Source organism: Myotis myotis, unplaced genomic scaffold, assembly GCF_014108235.1.
Source record: "Myotis myotis isolate mMyoMyo1 unplaced genomic scaffold, mMyoMyo1.p scaffold_m19_p_8, whole genome shotgun sequence".
Classification (NCBI taxonomy): domain Eukaryota; kingdom Metazoa; phylum Chordata; class Mammalia; order Chiroptera; family Vespertilionidae; genus Myotis; species Myotis myotis.
Window position 1 is genome coordinate 85,546,048 of NW_023416390.1, and position 16,042 is coordinate 85,562,089.

Here is a 16,042-nt window from a genome sequence, read left to right on the forward strand (position 1 = left end):
CCTCCCCTGCACAAATTTCATGCACCTGGCCTCTAGTTTACTAAATATTTGTTGTACTTAATAATGAAATGTGCCAGGTGGCTCACTATTCAAAGTACGAATTATTTCATCAAGTAGTTTACAGTAAAAGAGACAAACAGGTGAATAATTAAAATCTGATTAGTGAAGCAGTAAAATATTTTCAGGGTTTAGAACTAACTGTTTCTTGGGGGAGATGTAGGTAGAGTTGCTGAGTTAATAGGAATAAGGAGCGATTCTCTGACAGAAGTCTGGGATAACAAGTATGACCTTTCATAGGCAGCTGAAATGAGACTGGATAGCAAGGTGCAAAAGGAGCAGTGCCTGAAAAACACACCTGGAGAGAGAGACTGGAGCCAGAGGTTTTTTATGGATGCTTAGTAAACTTGAAAGCTATCTAAAATTTTAGTTATTTCCTTAGGATTAAGCAGATGAATGTACAAATGACAAGTACCATGGCTTTTCCAATTTACCTAATTATGTAGGAATATCCATACATGTAATATGTATATGTTGATAACTTTTAATTTATAGACATTTTTTTATTTTCTTAATCCTCACCCAAGGATACTCTGGCTATTGACTTTTAGAGAGAGTGGCAGGGAAGGAGGGGAGAGGGGAGAGAGAGACAGACAGATAGACACACAGACATGGATGTGAGAGAGACACATCGATTGATTGCCTCCTGTTCATACTCCTGCAGCTGGGGAACCTGCACCAACGTACATGCTATTGACAGGGAATTGAACCCATGACTCTTCGGTCTGTGGGCAAATGCTCCAAAAACTGATCATTACCAGCCAGGGCAATGAACACTTTTTTAAAAAATGTGATAGTATTTATTTAAAGTTAGCTTTTATTTTTGTCAAGTTTATAAATGTTATCTAATTGAGTCATCTAATGGAAAGGCTTCTTTTGAAAATCAGAATCCCTGAATTATTTCCCTCCTCAAGATAACCACTGTCACATTTTTAATAACATGCTGTTATTGCTACTTCTTGATTTTTAGTTTTAGGAATTATCTGTTGAATTCCTACTGGCAAGATGAGGAATTAGCTCTCTGTCCACACCTAGCTCTGCTATACCCTTCATTTAGTTCTGGTTAGGTCAGTATTTAGTATTTATAATATTACTAGTAGCCCTGTGCACGACATTTGTGCACATCAAAAGGGAATTAATTGCCCTAACCGGTTTGGCTCAGTGGATAGAGCATCGGCCTACAGACTCAAGGGTCCCAGGTTCGATTCCAGTCAAGGGCATGTACCTTGGTTGCGGGCACATCCCCAGTGGGGAGTGTGCAGGAGGCAGCTAATCGATGTTTCTCTCTCATCGATGTTTATAACTCTCTATCCTTTTCCCTTCCTCTCTGTAAAAAATCAATAAAATATATATTTTTCAAAAAAGGGAATTAATTAGCAGAGATATTTTAATATTGCTATTTGCCCTTTCTCTGTAATAGAAGTGTGAGAGATGAAGGAAATTAGTAAAATGTATATGAAAATAATATATAAATTTATTACTAAACAGTAACAAAAGGATATAACAACCAAAGAGGCATGATATAAAAATGGCAAAAACATGATATGAAAACAACAAAAACATAATATGAAAACAACAGTGATGCAAACAATGACTGATAAAGTGATTAAACTTATTCTAATATCTCCCTGTATACCACATTAAGAGTGAAAACACTTTCAGAGTGCTTGACTAATTTCCCTTGTGATGAAGTATTTAGAACTTTAACAGTAACGTCACATGCTCTTCAAACTCGAGAGAAAGCAACATATAACTGACCATGTGCGAAAACGGGTTCAGGTAGGAATATGCCTACTTTGTCTAGAGTTTGTCCTTGTGATTTATTAATAGTCATCACAAATGCTGGCATCACAGGAAACTGTTGTCAAATCAATTTAAATGGGAGGCCAGTGCCAGATGGGGACAAATTAATTCTTGGAATCAGAACAACCTCTCCCTCTGCAGATCCTGTTAATACTTCAGCTTCGATAATGTTAGGTCCTAATCATTTGATAATAAATCTGGTACCATTACAAAGACCCCATTTACTATTTTTTTTTTTATTGCATAAAGTAATACAAAGGGTATTACATATGTGTCCATTCCCCCCCCCCCCCCATTTACTATTGAGATTTCTCAATAGCATGATGATTGCACCCACTTTCAATTTTAATTTATGACACGGCATTCCTGAAGGAGTAATACTATTAAGAAATTTGATGGGAAAATTTTCCTTTTCAGCATCATCTGTGGAATCAATGGAATCATCACTCAAATATGTGTGAAAATCTGCATGGAGTATATCCAAAGTTTCTTCATTTAATTTTTGAACATGCTCATTTTTTGGACAAAGAATTGCATGTTTATATATATATATATATTTTTTTAGATATATTTTTAATATTATCTATAGCAGTGGTTCTCAACCTTGGCTGCACATTAGAATCACCTGGGAATCTTTTTAAAATCCTGATTCCTGGGCCTCATCCTCCAGAAATTGTTTCTTTGTTATGGGGTGGGCCCACAACGTTAGTAACAAAGAAACAGAATTTCCGGAGGATGAGGCCCAGAAATCAGGATTTTAAAAAGATTCCCAGGTGGTTCTAATGTGCAGCCAAGGTTGAGGACCACTGATCTATAGATATAGTATTTCCAAAGGTAGTTTCAATAATAGATCCATTACAAATCATTTCACTTCCACGCTCCACTCCGTGAGAGGGTTCCTGCCTGAAATCTCGCCCTCCAGAAAGCAGCTGGGGGAGGACACAGCCGTTTCCAAGAGAACCCCTATAGAACTGACTTCCTTCCAGTTGGCCGAGCTTCTGGCTGTGATGTTACACCCAGGGTTTTTATATAAGTAGATGATTAAATTATTGGCTGAGCCATGTAGTATACTGTGATTACTTTCCTTTTTTTACATAACTTCCTGTTTTCTCTGGAATGAATAATTGTCTTTTTTTGTTTGTTGGCTTAGTTATATGTATTTTTCTCAAACTCTTAGTTTTGTAAATTCAAACATTAGGTTAACATGGTAGTTTTTGGTATTCCCATTTTATGTGTATTATATTTTTTAAATTACTAATACCCATTTTTATTAACTTTAATGTTCTTAATAGAGATAAGGAACAAAGTAACATTATGATATTATAAAGAATTGTTTATATTAAGTAGCAGTTTAAAATCTGTAACTAATAATGGAATATTTGATAAAAACATATACTTGAAATATATTTGTATTTTAGTTGAAAAAAGTGATTATTTTTTATTTTTATTATGGAAGCTCAGAAGATAAATGGAACTCTTAGGATTATTATCATCAAAGGATACCTTAGAGCAGTGGTTCTCAACCTTCTGGCCCTTTAAATACAGTTCCTCATGTTGTGACCCAACCATAAAATTATTTTCATTGCTACTTCCTAACTGTAATGTTGCTACTGTTACGAATCATAATGTAAGTATCTGATATGCAGGATTATATAGGCGACCCCTGTGAAAGGGTCATTCGACCCCTAAAGGGGTCGCGACCCACAGGTTGAGAACTGCTGCCTTAGAGTATGGCAAGCATGTCAAACTCAAAGGCTAAAACGGGCCACATAAACAAGGTTTAAGTTTATGTGGGCTGCAAAGCAACAAAAGCTTCAATTTTCATAGAAACATAGATATATATCGATAGAGACAGGCTGAATACAAAGGCTGAAATAAATGAATAATTGTTAACACAAAATAGAACAGTTTAATAAAAATTAATATTTTTTTCTTGAACATTAACTTACCAGACACTGAATAACTGCACAAATTAATAATGTAATGCAATAAACCTATTTTTGTTCTCCAAATATTTCCTATTGCGCACACCAAACAAGTCAGTACAAGACTAATGACATGGTAATCTGCTGCTAAAATATTTGCTGCTAGTATTAGTGGAGAGAAATGGTGCGACTGCGTGTAAGGTGTGTAAGGGAAATGAATGCAACACGATTATAGTAATCAGTCATTAGCTGAAGTTGTAGTTTGTTATTAATAACTAGAGGCCAGGTGCATGAATTTGTGCAGTGGTGGGGTCCCTCAGCCTGGCCGGTGATCAGGGCCGATTGGGCCGTGGGAAGTTGGCCAGCTGGATGGCCAGGGGGAGGAGGCTGGCCCGGGGGGGGGGAGGGGTTGCGGGAGGTTGGCCGCCTGATTGGGGCCGTTGGGCCAGCTGGCCAGGGGGTGGAGAGGTTGGCTGTGGGAGCGTACTGGCCACCAGGGGCTAACTCTGCGTTGAGTGTTTGCCGCCTGGTGGTCAGTGCGCATCACAGCAACTGATCAACTGGTCATTCGGTCATTCGGTTGCTTAGGCTTTTATATAGACTAGAGGCCTGGTGCATGGATTTGTGCACCAGTGGGGTCCCTTGGCCTGGCCTGTGCCCTCTCGCAATCTGGGACCCCTTGGGGGATGTCAGACTGCTGGTTTTGGCCCGATCCCCACAGGCCAGGCCAAGGGACCCCACCGGTGTATGATCAGAGCCGGTGGGACCGCGGGAGGGCTCCAGGGCATGTCCAGCCCATCTCACCCAGTCCCGATCAGCTGGACTCCAACAGCAAGCTAACCTATCGGTCGGAGTGTCTGCCCCCTGGTGATCAGTGTGCGTCATAGCGACTGGTCGAACGAATTGTTGAACACCTGGCATATTAGGCTTTTATTATATAGGGTTATATATATAACAGGATATTATAAAAATTAAGTATCAAAATTTTTATTAAAACATTTCTTACATATCGTTACATTGGCTGGGCCACAGGTTTGACATGCTTAGTGTATGGCATTTCCTCCTAATGTTTGTGGGGATATGGCTATAATTTAGTGATCCAAAAGACCTGATAAACTTCATAAATGTTTGCCCTCTCCTACCAGATCAGCTCCTTATCAAATAGTCCACTATGTTTAGAAATGCTGTAAGCCATAATTCTATTTTATATAAAGTCTTTAAAAACTTTGAAGTGACCAGTTTTAATTAGTTTTTCAAATTTACTTTATCAGGAGCCCTTTTAAATAACATATTTACGAATGGCCACAGAACTTTACTAAATAACACCATTTTGCAAATTCAGGATCCTTCTGATATCTTTTTCTCTCCGTTTTATAGTGACAAAAATGCTGAGATTCTTCCGTAGAACGCTTGGGCGTCGGTCAATGCGCAAACATGCTGAGAAGGAACGACTTCGAGAAGCTCAACGAGCTGCCACACACATTCCTGCAGCTGGAGATTCCAAGTCCATCATCACGTGTCGGGTGTCCCTTCTGGATGGTACTGATGTTAGTGTGGACTTGCCGGTACGTAGGTCTCACTGACCTGCAATTCTATATGAGATCACTTTCTTCATTTGAGCTTTCTACTTGATAACTTCTGGGGGAATAGATAATAAGGGTTAGTGTGGATCAGGCACTGTAATGTACAGGTACATGTATCAGGTAACCTTAGGAACCTGGCCTGATAGTATTTATCTGGAATTATTGGCCGTTACTTAAATGTTTAAATGATAGGGCAGTTATTGGTGCGAGTCATTTATGTGTGTGTGTTCTTTACAATGGTAGTATATAATGTACTCCAGTGGATTTCTCACAATGCTTGTTGAGCAATTATTAAAGCAATGAAAATCTTTGGGAACCAGAATGATACTTATATGCATATTGTAAGACTTTTATTTCTCTATCTCTTCTGCAGTTTTTAAAACATTCTTTACCTTCCTCAAAACAAATACTTCTCCTGTGGTATGCTTGCAGAAATTGTAATGAAATGAAGTGAGAAAAAGGACTTTCTTTATATTCCTCAGTTCTGACTACCTGTCTTTTTGCTCCTGAAGTCTTTTGCTGGGGAGGTTTTTCATACACTGTGATCCTTATTTCAAGACAGAGTATTGTAATTATATTCAAATTTTGGGTAGATTTTTTTTTTTTTAATTGTCACCTGAGGAGATTTTTCCATTGATATTTTTTTTTTAGAGAGAGGGAAAGACAGAGAGAATCATCAATGTGAGAGAAACATATCGATTGGTTGCCTTCTGCACAAGCCCCGAACAGGGGCCAAGCCAGGGAGGAGCCTACAGCCGAAATACGTGCCCTTGACTGTAATCAAACCCGGGACGCTTCAGTCCACAGGCCAGTGCTCTATGCACTGAGCCAAACTGGGTAGGGCTGCGTAGATTTTCTTTACTGTTATGAATAATCCTAGCTCACAGTGTGAAATAGTCCAAAATATTTGAAAGGGATTAACTTATTCCTTACAGGCGGTTTCTTACTAATGGCAAATCTCTTTCTTCACTTTATCCTGCATTGCAAGAATACACTGTAAAGTCTGTGATTTGATGAAAGAGAGCATCATTGGATGTTCCACAATGTCTCCCCTCCCCACAAACTCAGTACACATTCATTTACCCAAAATAAAAATTTTTAAGGTCTTTTCTTTTAAATTAAAATCTTTATTGTTCAGATTATTACAGTTGTTCCTCTTTTTTCTCCCCATAGTTCCCCTCCACCCGGTTCCCACCCTCTGCCCTCACCCCCCCTCCCCACTGTCCTCATCCATAGGTGCACGATTTTTGTCCAGTCTCTTCCCGCATCCCCCACTATTCATCCCCCAAGAATAGTCAGTCCACTCCCTTTCTATGCCCCTGATTCTATTATAATCACCAGTTTATTCTGTTCATCAGATTATTTATTCACTTGATTTTTAGATTCACTTGTTGATAGTTGTGTATTTGTTGTTCATAATTTGTATCTTTCCCTTTTTCTTCTTCTTCCTCTTCTTAAAGGATACCTTTCAGCATTTCATATAATACTGGTTTGGTGGTGATGAACCCCTTTAGCTTTTCCTTATCTGTGAAGCTCTTTATCTGACCTTCAATTCTGAATGATAGCTTTGCTGGATAAAGTAATCTTGGTTGTAGGTTCTTGGCATTCATCACTTTGAATATTTCTTGCCACTCCCTTCTGGCCTGCAAAGTTTCTGTTGAGAAATCAGCTGATAGTCGTATGGGTACTCCCTTGTAGGTAACTGACTGTCTTTCTCTTGCTGCTTTTAATATTCTCTCTTTGTCTTTTGCTCTTGGCATTTTAATGATGATGTGTCTTGGTGTGGTCCTCTTTGGATTCCTTTTGTTTGGGGTTCTCTGCGCTTCCTGGACTTGTAAGTCTATTTCTTTCACCAGGTGGGGGAAGTTTTCTGTCATTATTTCTTCAAATAGGCTTTCAATATCTTGCTCTCTCTCATCTTCTGGCACCCCTATAATTCTGATGTTAGTACGCTTGAAGCTGTCCCAGAGGCTCCTTACACTATCTTCGTATTTTTGGATTCTTTTTTCATTTTGCTTTTCCGGTTGGGTGTTTTTTGCTTCTTCATATTTCAGATCTTTGACTTGATTCTTGTGCTCCTCTGGTCGCTGTTGGGAGTCTGTATAATATTCTTTATTTCAGTCAGTGTATGCTTAATTTCTAGTTGGTCCTTTTTCATAACCTTGAGGGTCTCACTAGATTTCTTGAGGGTCTCAGTACATTTATCGGGGGTCTTACCAGACTTTTTGAGGGTCTTACTAAATTTATCGGTGGTTTCTAGAAAGTTCTTGAAAAACCTTAAAAGTGTGGTTTTGAACTCTATATACAGTCATTTGCTTTCCTCCATTTCTGTCATTTGTGACCTGTTTCTTTGTCTCCGCATTTTTTATGCTTCCCTGTGTTGGTAGAGTGGCTTTGTGTGCTAGGTGTTCTATAGGGCCCAGTGGCTCAGCCTCCCCAATTATATGAGGTGGACACTCTTGGTGCACCCTTTTGTGGGCTGTGTGCACAGTCTTGTTGTAGTTAAGCCTTGATTGTAGTTTGTATCACTGGGAGGAATTGACCTCCAGGCCAGTTGTCTGTGAGAATCAGCTGTGTCTACGGTGGGAGAACTTCTGTGCTGAAGACACCCTTATGAGGTAAGACTTGCTTCAGTGGGGCTTTGGTGCTCACTGAGTCTGCCCCCTGAGTGTGTCCTTCATGGATTTGAGGAGTTGTAATCTGGATGGTCCCACTCTGACCACTGGGTACACTGGCTCTTGGATCTAAGGAAGTGCTAATTTAGTCTCTGCCTGAGGCTACCCAGTAAGAGCTACAAAGAGATCTGCAGATTCCCCTTCCTTTTTTGGGGTTTGGAGGTGCCCAAATGAGGCCCAGCTGTGAAGCAATGCAAGCTGCTGTGGGGCCTTGGGCATTCTCTTGGAAGTTCTGGGTCTGTCTGGCCCAGCTGCAGTTTGTTAGGTAATTTTCATATTGCAAAGGGCCAAGGCACTCATATGCAAAAGCCTCTGCCACAGCTTGGGTGGGGCAGGGTCTCAGGGGATCAACAGGGCGGAGCAAAGAGCTATGGCTGATCCTCAGCCCTTCCCTAAGGGGCCCCGAGTCTCAGTGTCCCGGTAATTGCTGCAAGCACCTCTGAGAGAAAGCTGCCCTCGAGTTCTGAGTTTTGCCCGCTGCCAGACAGTCCAGTTTCTTCCCGTATGAGTCTACGTTTCCAGAGACTCACCTGGAACTGGAGTTCAGAGCAGTCGGGGGCTTGAGACTCCCTCCCGATTCAAAAAGACAGCCAGCCGTGTCTTCAGTTGCCAGCCCTTGCTGTGTGCGCCTCCGTACCTCTGCACTTCCACACCTCCTCTGAGTCTCAGTGTGCTTTTCTCTTTCCTTCTAGTTGTAGAATTTCCACTCTGCCAGCCTTCCTGTGGTTCTGGATGATGTCCGTTTTGTCTTTTAGTTGTATTTTTGAATTTGTTGTGGGAGGCAGCAATTTCCGGTGTTTACCTGTGCCACCATCTTGGTTTCTCTCCTTTTAAGGTCTTTTTGTGAGAGGTGATAGCCTGGTTGCTGCAACAATATGTTAGTGGAATAACTCGGGAAGTCCATAAACTCAGAGTGAGAGATTGGATAGTTTGTTTAAATGAATATTGTGATTATTGAATTATTTAGAATGTACTAAGTATGTACCTTATACATTTTTAAAATATTGGAATATAAAATTAAAGACACAGGATTGCTTAACGTGTTTTAAAGTCATTATTATATATATTAATTTTTACATTATACTTGACATTTTTAGGGTTTTTGATTTTAGAAGACTTTAAGACATTTAAATTTTCTTTCTGTAAGGGCTTGAAGGTTTGTCAGATATTGCAATATGTGATACTTTATGAGGGTAGTTTTCATATTTATTTCTTACTGATAAATATCTTAAGATTTTTGTGTACTATTCTGTTAAAATATCATTAGGTGTGTGGTGAAAAGCTTGAGATTGCTGTGTAAGAGACTGGAAGTAAATTTCTTATTACCTAATGTTTGAAGTATGAAATCTCATGGTTATTAATGGAGATGCTGGTACTAGGAAAGTAGAATTTGTAGGAGCTTTTAAAGAAGGCTGTGTATTGTGGAGGAGAAACAGCACTGGGTTTTAAAGCAGTGGAACAAATGGCTGGTGACTAGTATAAAATGGTTTCCTGTGCTTGGTATGCTCAGGGGGGTGTATGTGATGCTTGACCAAGGCCAGAAATGCAAGCTGGCCTCTCATGTAGGCAATTGCAGTGAAAAAGCCAAGCGTTTTAGATTTGTCTCTTTGTGGAACTAGAACAATTACCTTTTCAGGTCTGTAGGTGAAATCCTAGAGTTAGTAAACTAACTCTAGATGCTTGCATGGATATAAAATGAGCATTGTCCTGCCAGCTAAACTGCTTCACTAAAAGGAAAAATAGGCCAGAGGAATATTAATTTCTGAGAAGAAAGATCTTCCCTTTTTCTGATTTAGCTTCTCAACCAGTCTAGTATGATTCTGAAAAAAGGTTTAGAATTGATTTTGGAAATTGAAGGAAGCACATATTTATTCCCATTAGGATTAGGGTCACTAGTGATTGTTGCAAGCCAGAATGGAATTAAGATGATTGAGCAGGCAATAAGTAAGGGATTATTTGTGATTAAAGTAGGGTAATTTAAGTCTATGGACTTCAAATTAGTATGTAGAAGTATTAATGGTCAATTTCTTCTTTCTGTTCTCCTATTGTCTCAAAACTGGGGTTGGGGGCTTATATACCTTCTGCTTCCTTCTTCTTTTTAAAGAACTAATACTAATTCAGTGAATGATGAAAACATCAGATAGAAATTTCTATCTCATTTTAAAAATTTCTCTTTGGAAATGCCACAGTAACTCCTTTGATTATGAGTTTAGTACTGCTTAGTAAATAGCCTGTCTTTTAAAACTATCTCCTAAATTTTAAGTTAATAGGATATATTTGATTAACTGATAGATAATAATTTTATATACCTACTTTGCTGATATAGATGCTCAAGTCTTTATATAGACCATGTATTATTATACCTTAAATAAGTGAGAAAACATCTTATGTGCACAAATTCAAAGACTTAACATTGTTAAGATGGCAATATACCCCAAACTGATCTATAGATTCAACATAATTCCTACCAGAATACCAGCTGACTTATTGGCAGAAATTGACAAGTTGATTGTAAAATTCATATGCATTTGCAAGGGACCCAGAGTAGCCAAAACAATGTTAAAAAAGAACAGAGTAGTAGGACTCATATTTCCCAGTTTTAAGACTTACTGTAAAGCAATGGTAATCAAGGTGGTGTCCTCCTGGTTCAAGGATAGACACACATAGATCAGTGGAACAGAATAGAGAACCCAGAAATAAATCCATAAGACTATGATTATTTGCTACTTGACAGGGTTGCCAGAACCATTCAGTGGCAGCAAGGATAGTTTTTTTCACAAGTGGTGCTGGGAGAACTAGATAGCCAGATGCAAAAGAATGAAATTAGGATCATACTTCACACCATATATAAAAATTAACTCAAAATGGGTCAAAGACTTAAACAACTAAGACTATAAAACTCGTAGGAGAAAATATAGTGATAAAACTTCACGTCCTTAGATTTGACACCAGTTTCTTAGATATGTCACCAAAAACGTGAACAACAAAAGGAAAAATAAATTGGACTTTATCAAAGTTAAAAGTTTTGCCCTAGCCGGCTTGGCTCAGTGGATAGAGCATTGGCCTGTGGACTGAGGGGTCCCAGGTTCAATTCTGGCCAAGGGCACATGCCTGGGTTGCGGGCTCCATCCCCAGTGTGGGGTGTGCAGGAGGCAGCCAATCGGTGATTCTCTCTCGTCATTGATGTTTCTATCTCTCTCCTTCTCCCTTCCTCTCTGAAGTCAATAAAGAAATATATTTTTTTTAAAAAAAGTGTTTGCACCTCAACGGACACCATTAAGAAAGTAAAAACACTCACAAAATGGGAGAAAATGTTTGCATAATTTTATATCTTATAAGCACTTGTATTCAGTATATATCAAGAATTGTTATAACAACAATAGAAAGATAAATTATCCAGTTTAAAAATGGGTAAAGGATCTGAATGGCCATTTCTCCAAATAGAATATATAAATGATCAATAAGCACATGAAAAGGTGCTTGACATCATTAATCATCAGGGAAATTAAAACCACAGTGACATACTACTTCACACCAGTTAGGAAGGCTAAAATAAAAAATGTGATAATAGTAAGTCTTGGTGAGGATGTGGAGAAATCTGAAAATTGCTCCCATTTTTGGGCAGAAATGTAAGGTGGTGTAGTTGATTTGGAAAACTGGCGGTCCTCAAGTGTTTTGAGAGATATTCTTTGAAATGTCAGATTTGTTAGATTAAGCATTATTATTACTAGAGGCCCGGTGCATGGAATTCATGCAAGGGTGTTCCCTCAGCCCAGCCTGCACCCTCTCCCATCCTGGACCCCTTGGGGGATGTCCGACTGCCGGTTTAGGCCCGACCAGCAGTCGGACATCCCTCTCACAATCCTGGACCACTGGCTACTAATCGCTCACCTGCCTGCCTGCCTGGTTGCCCCTGACTGCCTCTGCATGCCAGCCTGATTGCCCCCAACTGTCCCCCGCTGCTGGCCAGGTCGCCCCCAACTGCCCCCTCCCTGCCGGCCTGGTCACTCCTAACTGTCCCCCCTGCCAGCCTGATCACCCCTTACTGCCCCCCAAGCCAGCCTGGTTGCCCCCAACTGCCCCCCCCCCCCCCCCCCCCCCCGCCGGCCTGGTTGCCCCATGCAGCCTGCTTGTTCAGCTGTTTGGTCGTCCCTCACTAACCCCCTGCATGCCTGGTCATAGGCAGCCATCTTGTAAGGGTGTGAGGGTAATTTGCATATTACCTCTTTATTATATAGGATTTTTAAAAAATATATTTTTGTTGACTTTCTACAGAAGAAGGGAGAGGGAGAGGGAGAGAGAGAGAGAGAGAGAGAGAGGAGAGAAATAGAAATATGGATATGAAAGAGAAACATTGATCAGCTGCCTCTTGCTGGGGATCAAGCTTGGGTGGCATGTGCTCTGACGCAGAATCAACCAGAGATCTCTTGGTGCATGGGATGATGCTCAACCAAATGAACCACATCAGCCAGGTTAGATTGAGTATTATTAACATTAGGAACCTGCAAATGCCTTGTGTTCACTTTGGTTTGCCTTCAATTAGCCTCTATTAAGGGGTCAATACATACGCTTGAGAAGTTGGGTTTTTTTTTAATCCTCACCCAAGGATATTTTTTTCCATTGACTTTTTTTTTTTTTTTTTTTTTTTTTTTTTTTTTTTAGGGAGAGTGGAAGAGAGAGGGAAAGACAGAGAGAAACATCAGTGTCAGAGAAACACATTGATTGGTTGCCTCCTGCACTAGCTCTGACCAGGGCCTGGGCCAGAGAGGAGCCTGCAACCAAGGTACAAGCCCTGGACTGGAATCGAACCGGGGACCCTTTGGCCTACAGGCTGACCGTATGTCCACTGAGCCAAACCGGCTAGGGCACCCTTGAGAAGTGTTTTATTCTAAGGAACAGCTATCTAGTTGGCAGAAGTCGATTCTTTGTTTCTTCAGAACACACTATCATGTTTCAAAGGCTGGCAAATGATGCTTTGACAGAATAAGGATGAGAGTATATATTTTTTTTAGTTGTGTTTTCTTTTAGTCTTTGAAGCAAATAAAGAATGCTAATAGAGCCTGGCCAGTGTGGCTCAGTGGTTGAGCATTGACCAGGAGGTTACAGTTTGATTCCTGGTCAGGGCACATGTCTGGGTTTCGGGCTTGATTCCCAGTGGCGAGTATGCAGGAGTCAGCCGATGAATGATTCTCTCTCATCATTGGTGTTTTTCTCTCTCCCTCTCTTTTCCTCTCAGAAATCAATAAAATATATATTTTTAAAAAAGAATGTTGATGGAATTTAAAATTGATTTTAGAAATGTACCTTACAATTAAGGTCATGGCAGCATTTAAGTTTGATACCACTAAAGGAATACTGCAGATGATTTCTGTGGTTTTCTGCTTAATTTAGAAATATTTTGTGTTCCTTTAGGGTCATTGCCATTTGCAAAGTTGTGCATAATTTGTATTTGTTATTTAAGTTGAGTGCTTTATGACTTGGTTATTATAAGTATGATTTAAAATCATAAGTTTTCTTTGTCATTTCTGGTAACGATGGTCTGTCTCTTCCCTTCCTAAGTCCATAGTTCTCTTTTTCATCATATTAACAGAACAAATATGTTCGAATATTGAATTAGTTTGTTTTATTGCCTGCATGGGTTTAAGATTTCATGGCCTTTCACTGTTTTCTGTCATATTGTTGACTATTTTTCTCTTGTTCACTTTGCTTTAGCCACTGAACTTGCTGCTCCTTGTAATAAACCAGCTGCTGGCTTTCTCCCCCAAAATTAATCCTTAAAGGAAAGATCATGAAATATAATAAATAAAAAGAATAATTAGAAAGCCCCAGCGAGGGGGTATTGGTACTGGTGTGTGTGTGTGTGTGTGTGTGTGTGTGTGTGTGTATCCCATGTGTGAGAGGGATACATCTCACAACCACGGTGGTGGTTGTAGGTTAGTGGGGCTGTGGAAGTAGAACTGCTTATCGGGGGGGGCCCGGGGCGGGGGGAGGATTGCCATCTGATCAGGTCTTGATCCTTACCTACCACTGTTGTCTTGACAATTAGTATCTGCCCCTGACTGAGTGATGTGATAGCAGTGACTCATACAGTGGGTGCAAGTGCCCTCAAAAATAAATCATGATAAAGCTACCTCTAAAATTTCTCACCCCTAAACTTCCCTTACTCAAATTCCCTAACCTCTTTCACCAAACTCTGAGGGAGTGGTGAATTATAATGACAGGAATGGGAAAACTACAGGACATTGAAAAAAGAGATAGAAGCTGAAACTGGTTTGGCTCAGTGGATAGAGCTTCAGCCTGCGGACTGAAGGGTCCCGGGTTCGATTCCGGTCCAGGGCATGTACCTGGGTTGTGGGCACATCCCCAGTAGGAGATGTGCAGGAGGCAGCTGATTGATGTTTCTCTCATTGAAGTTTCTGACTCTCTATCTCTCTCCCTTCCTCTCTGTAAAAAATCAATAAAATATATATCCTATCTAATAAAAGAGAAACATGGTAATTGGCGTACGACTGCTACCCTTCCCATTGGCTAATCAGCGAGATATGCAAATTAACTGCCAGCCAAGATGGTGGCTGGCAGCTAGGCAGCTTGAAACTAACATGAGGCTTGCTTGCTTCAGTGACGGAGGAAACCAACGTTCCCCGCCTGCCTTGCCGGCCTCTGAGCCTGCAGTTTAAGAAACATTGTAACAAATATAGAAGCTAAACAAAACCCCAGAAACCTGCTTTCAGCGAGCCCGGGATCTCAGAGCTGGAATTGATACAGAATTTCGATTATAAAATCTAAACAAACCGGATACCTACTTTCAGCAGCTGAGGCCTCAGAGCTGGAGCCAGAGCTAAAGCTGGCTCAGAATAAAAAGAAAAAAAGGAGCAGTTGGGAGCTTCAGTTCCAGCCTGAAAACAGCCCTCAGCCCCTCACCCAGGCTGGCCAGGCACCCCAATGGGGACCACCACCCTGAAGGGTGTGTGACCAGCTGCAAACAGCCATCATCCCCTCACCCAGGCTGGCCAGGCACCCCAGTGGGGACCCCACCCTGATCCAGGACACCCTTCAGGGCAAACCAGCCAGCCCCCACCCACGTACCAGGCCTCTATTCTATATAGTAAAAGGGTAATATGCCTCCCAGCACCGGGATCAGCGGAGCCGCGAGGCCTCCTGGCACCGGGATCAGCGTGACAGGGGGCAGCGCCCAAACCCTCTGATCGCCTTGCGGCTCTGTGTGTGACAGGGGGTGGGGCCACAACCTCTCGGCCCTGCTCTGTTCCTAACAGGGGAAGGCGCCCCAACCCCCTGATTGGCCCTGCTCTGTGCCTGATAGGGGGAGCTCCCCAACCCCCTGATCACCATGCGGCTCTGTGTGTGACAGGGTGCGGCGCCCCAACCCCCCCACCCCACAGGCCCTGCTCTGTGTGTGATGGGTAGAGCCATAACCTCCCCATCAGCCCTGCCCTGAGTGTGACAGTGGCGGCGCCCCAACCCCCTGATCCGCCCTGCTCTGTGTGTGACGGGGGCAGTGCCCCAACTCCCCTGTCGGCCCTACTCTGTGAGTGACAGGGGAGAGCTCCCCAACCCCCTGATCGACCCTGCTCTCTGCGTGACAGCGGGGAGCTCCCCAACCCCCTGATCGACCCTGCTCTGTGCGTGACAGGGGGTGGCGCCGCAACCTCCCCATCGGCCCTGCCCTGAGTGTGACAGGGGGCAGTGCCCCAACCCCGTAATCGGCCTTACCCTGAGCGTGACTGAGGGTGGCATCGCAACCTCCCAATCCGCCCTGCTCTGTGCATGATAGGGGCGGCGCCCCAACTCCCCAATCGGCCCTGCTCTGAGCCCGACCAGGGGCTGCACCTAGGGATTGAGCCTGCCCTCTGCCACCCGGGAGCGGGCCTAAGCCAGCAGGTCGTTATCTCCCGAGGGGTCCCAGACTGCGAGAGGGCACAGGCCAGCCTGAGGGACCCCCCCGCCCCCCCGAGGGCACAAATTTTTTTGCACTGGGCCT

At 42.0% G+C, this 16,042-nt stretch overlaps 1 protein-coding gene across 7 annotated transcripts in view; it reads left to right on the forward strand.

Annotated features, from left to right (window-relative positions):
* The window catches only part of EPB41L5 (erythrocyte membrane protein band 4.1 like 5), a 175,299-nt gene that overhangs the window by 6,191 nt on the left and 153,066 nt on the right, over window positions 1-16,042 (forward strand). For all 7 annotated transcript variants that reach the window (XM_036318960.1, XM_036318956.1, XM_036318955.1 and 4 more), the window contains one exon: window positions 5,163-5,350. In XM_036318960.1, the coding sequence (XP_036174853.1) occupies window positions 5,171-5,350 (180 nt within the window). In that variant the 5' untranslated portion in view covers window positions 5,163-5,170. Of the gene's footprint in view, window positions 1-5,162; window positions 5,351-16,042 lie in introns of those variants that run through there.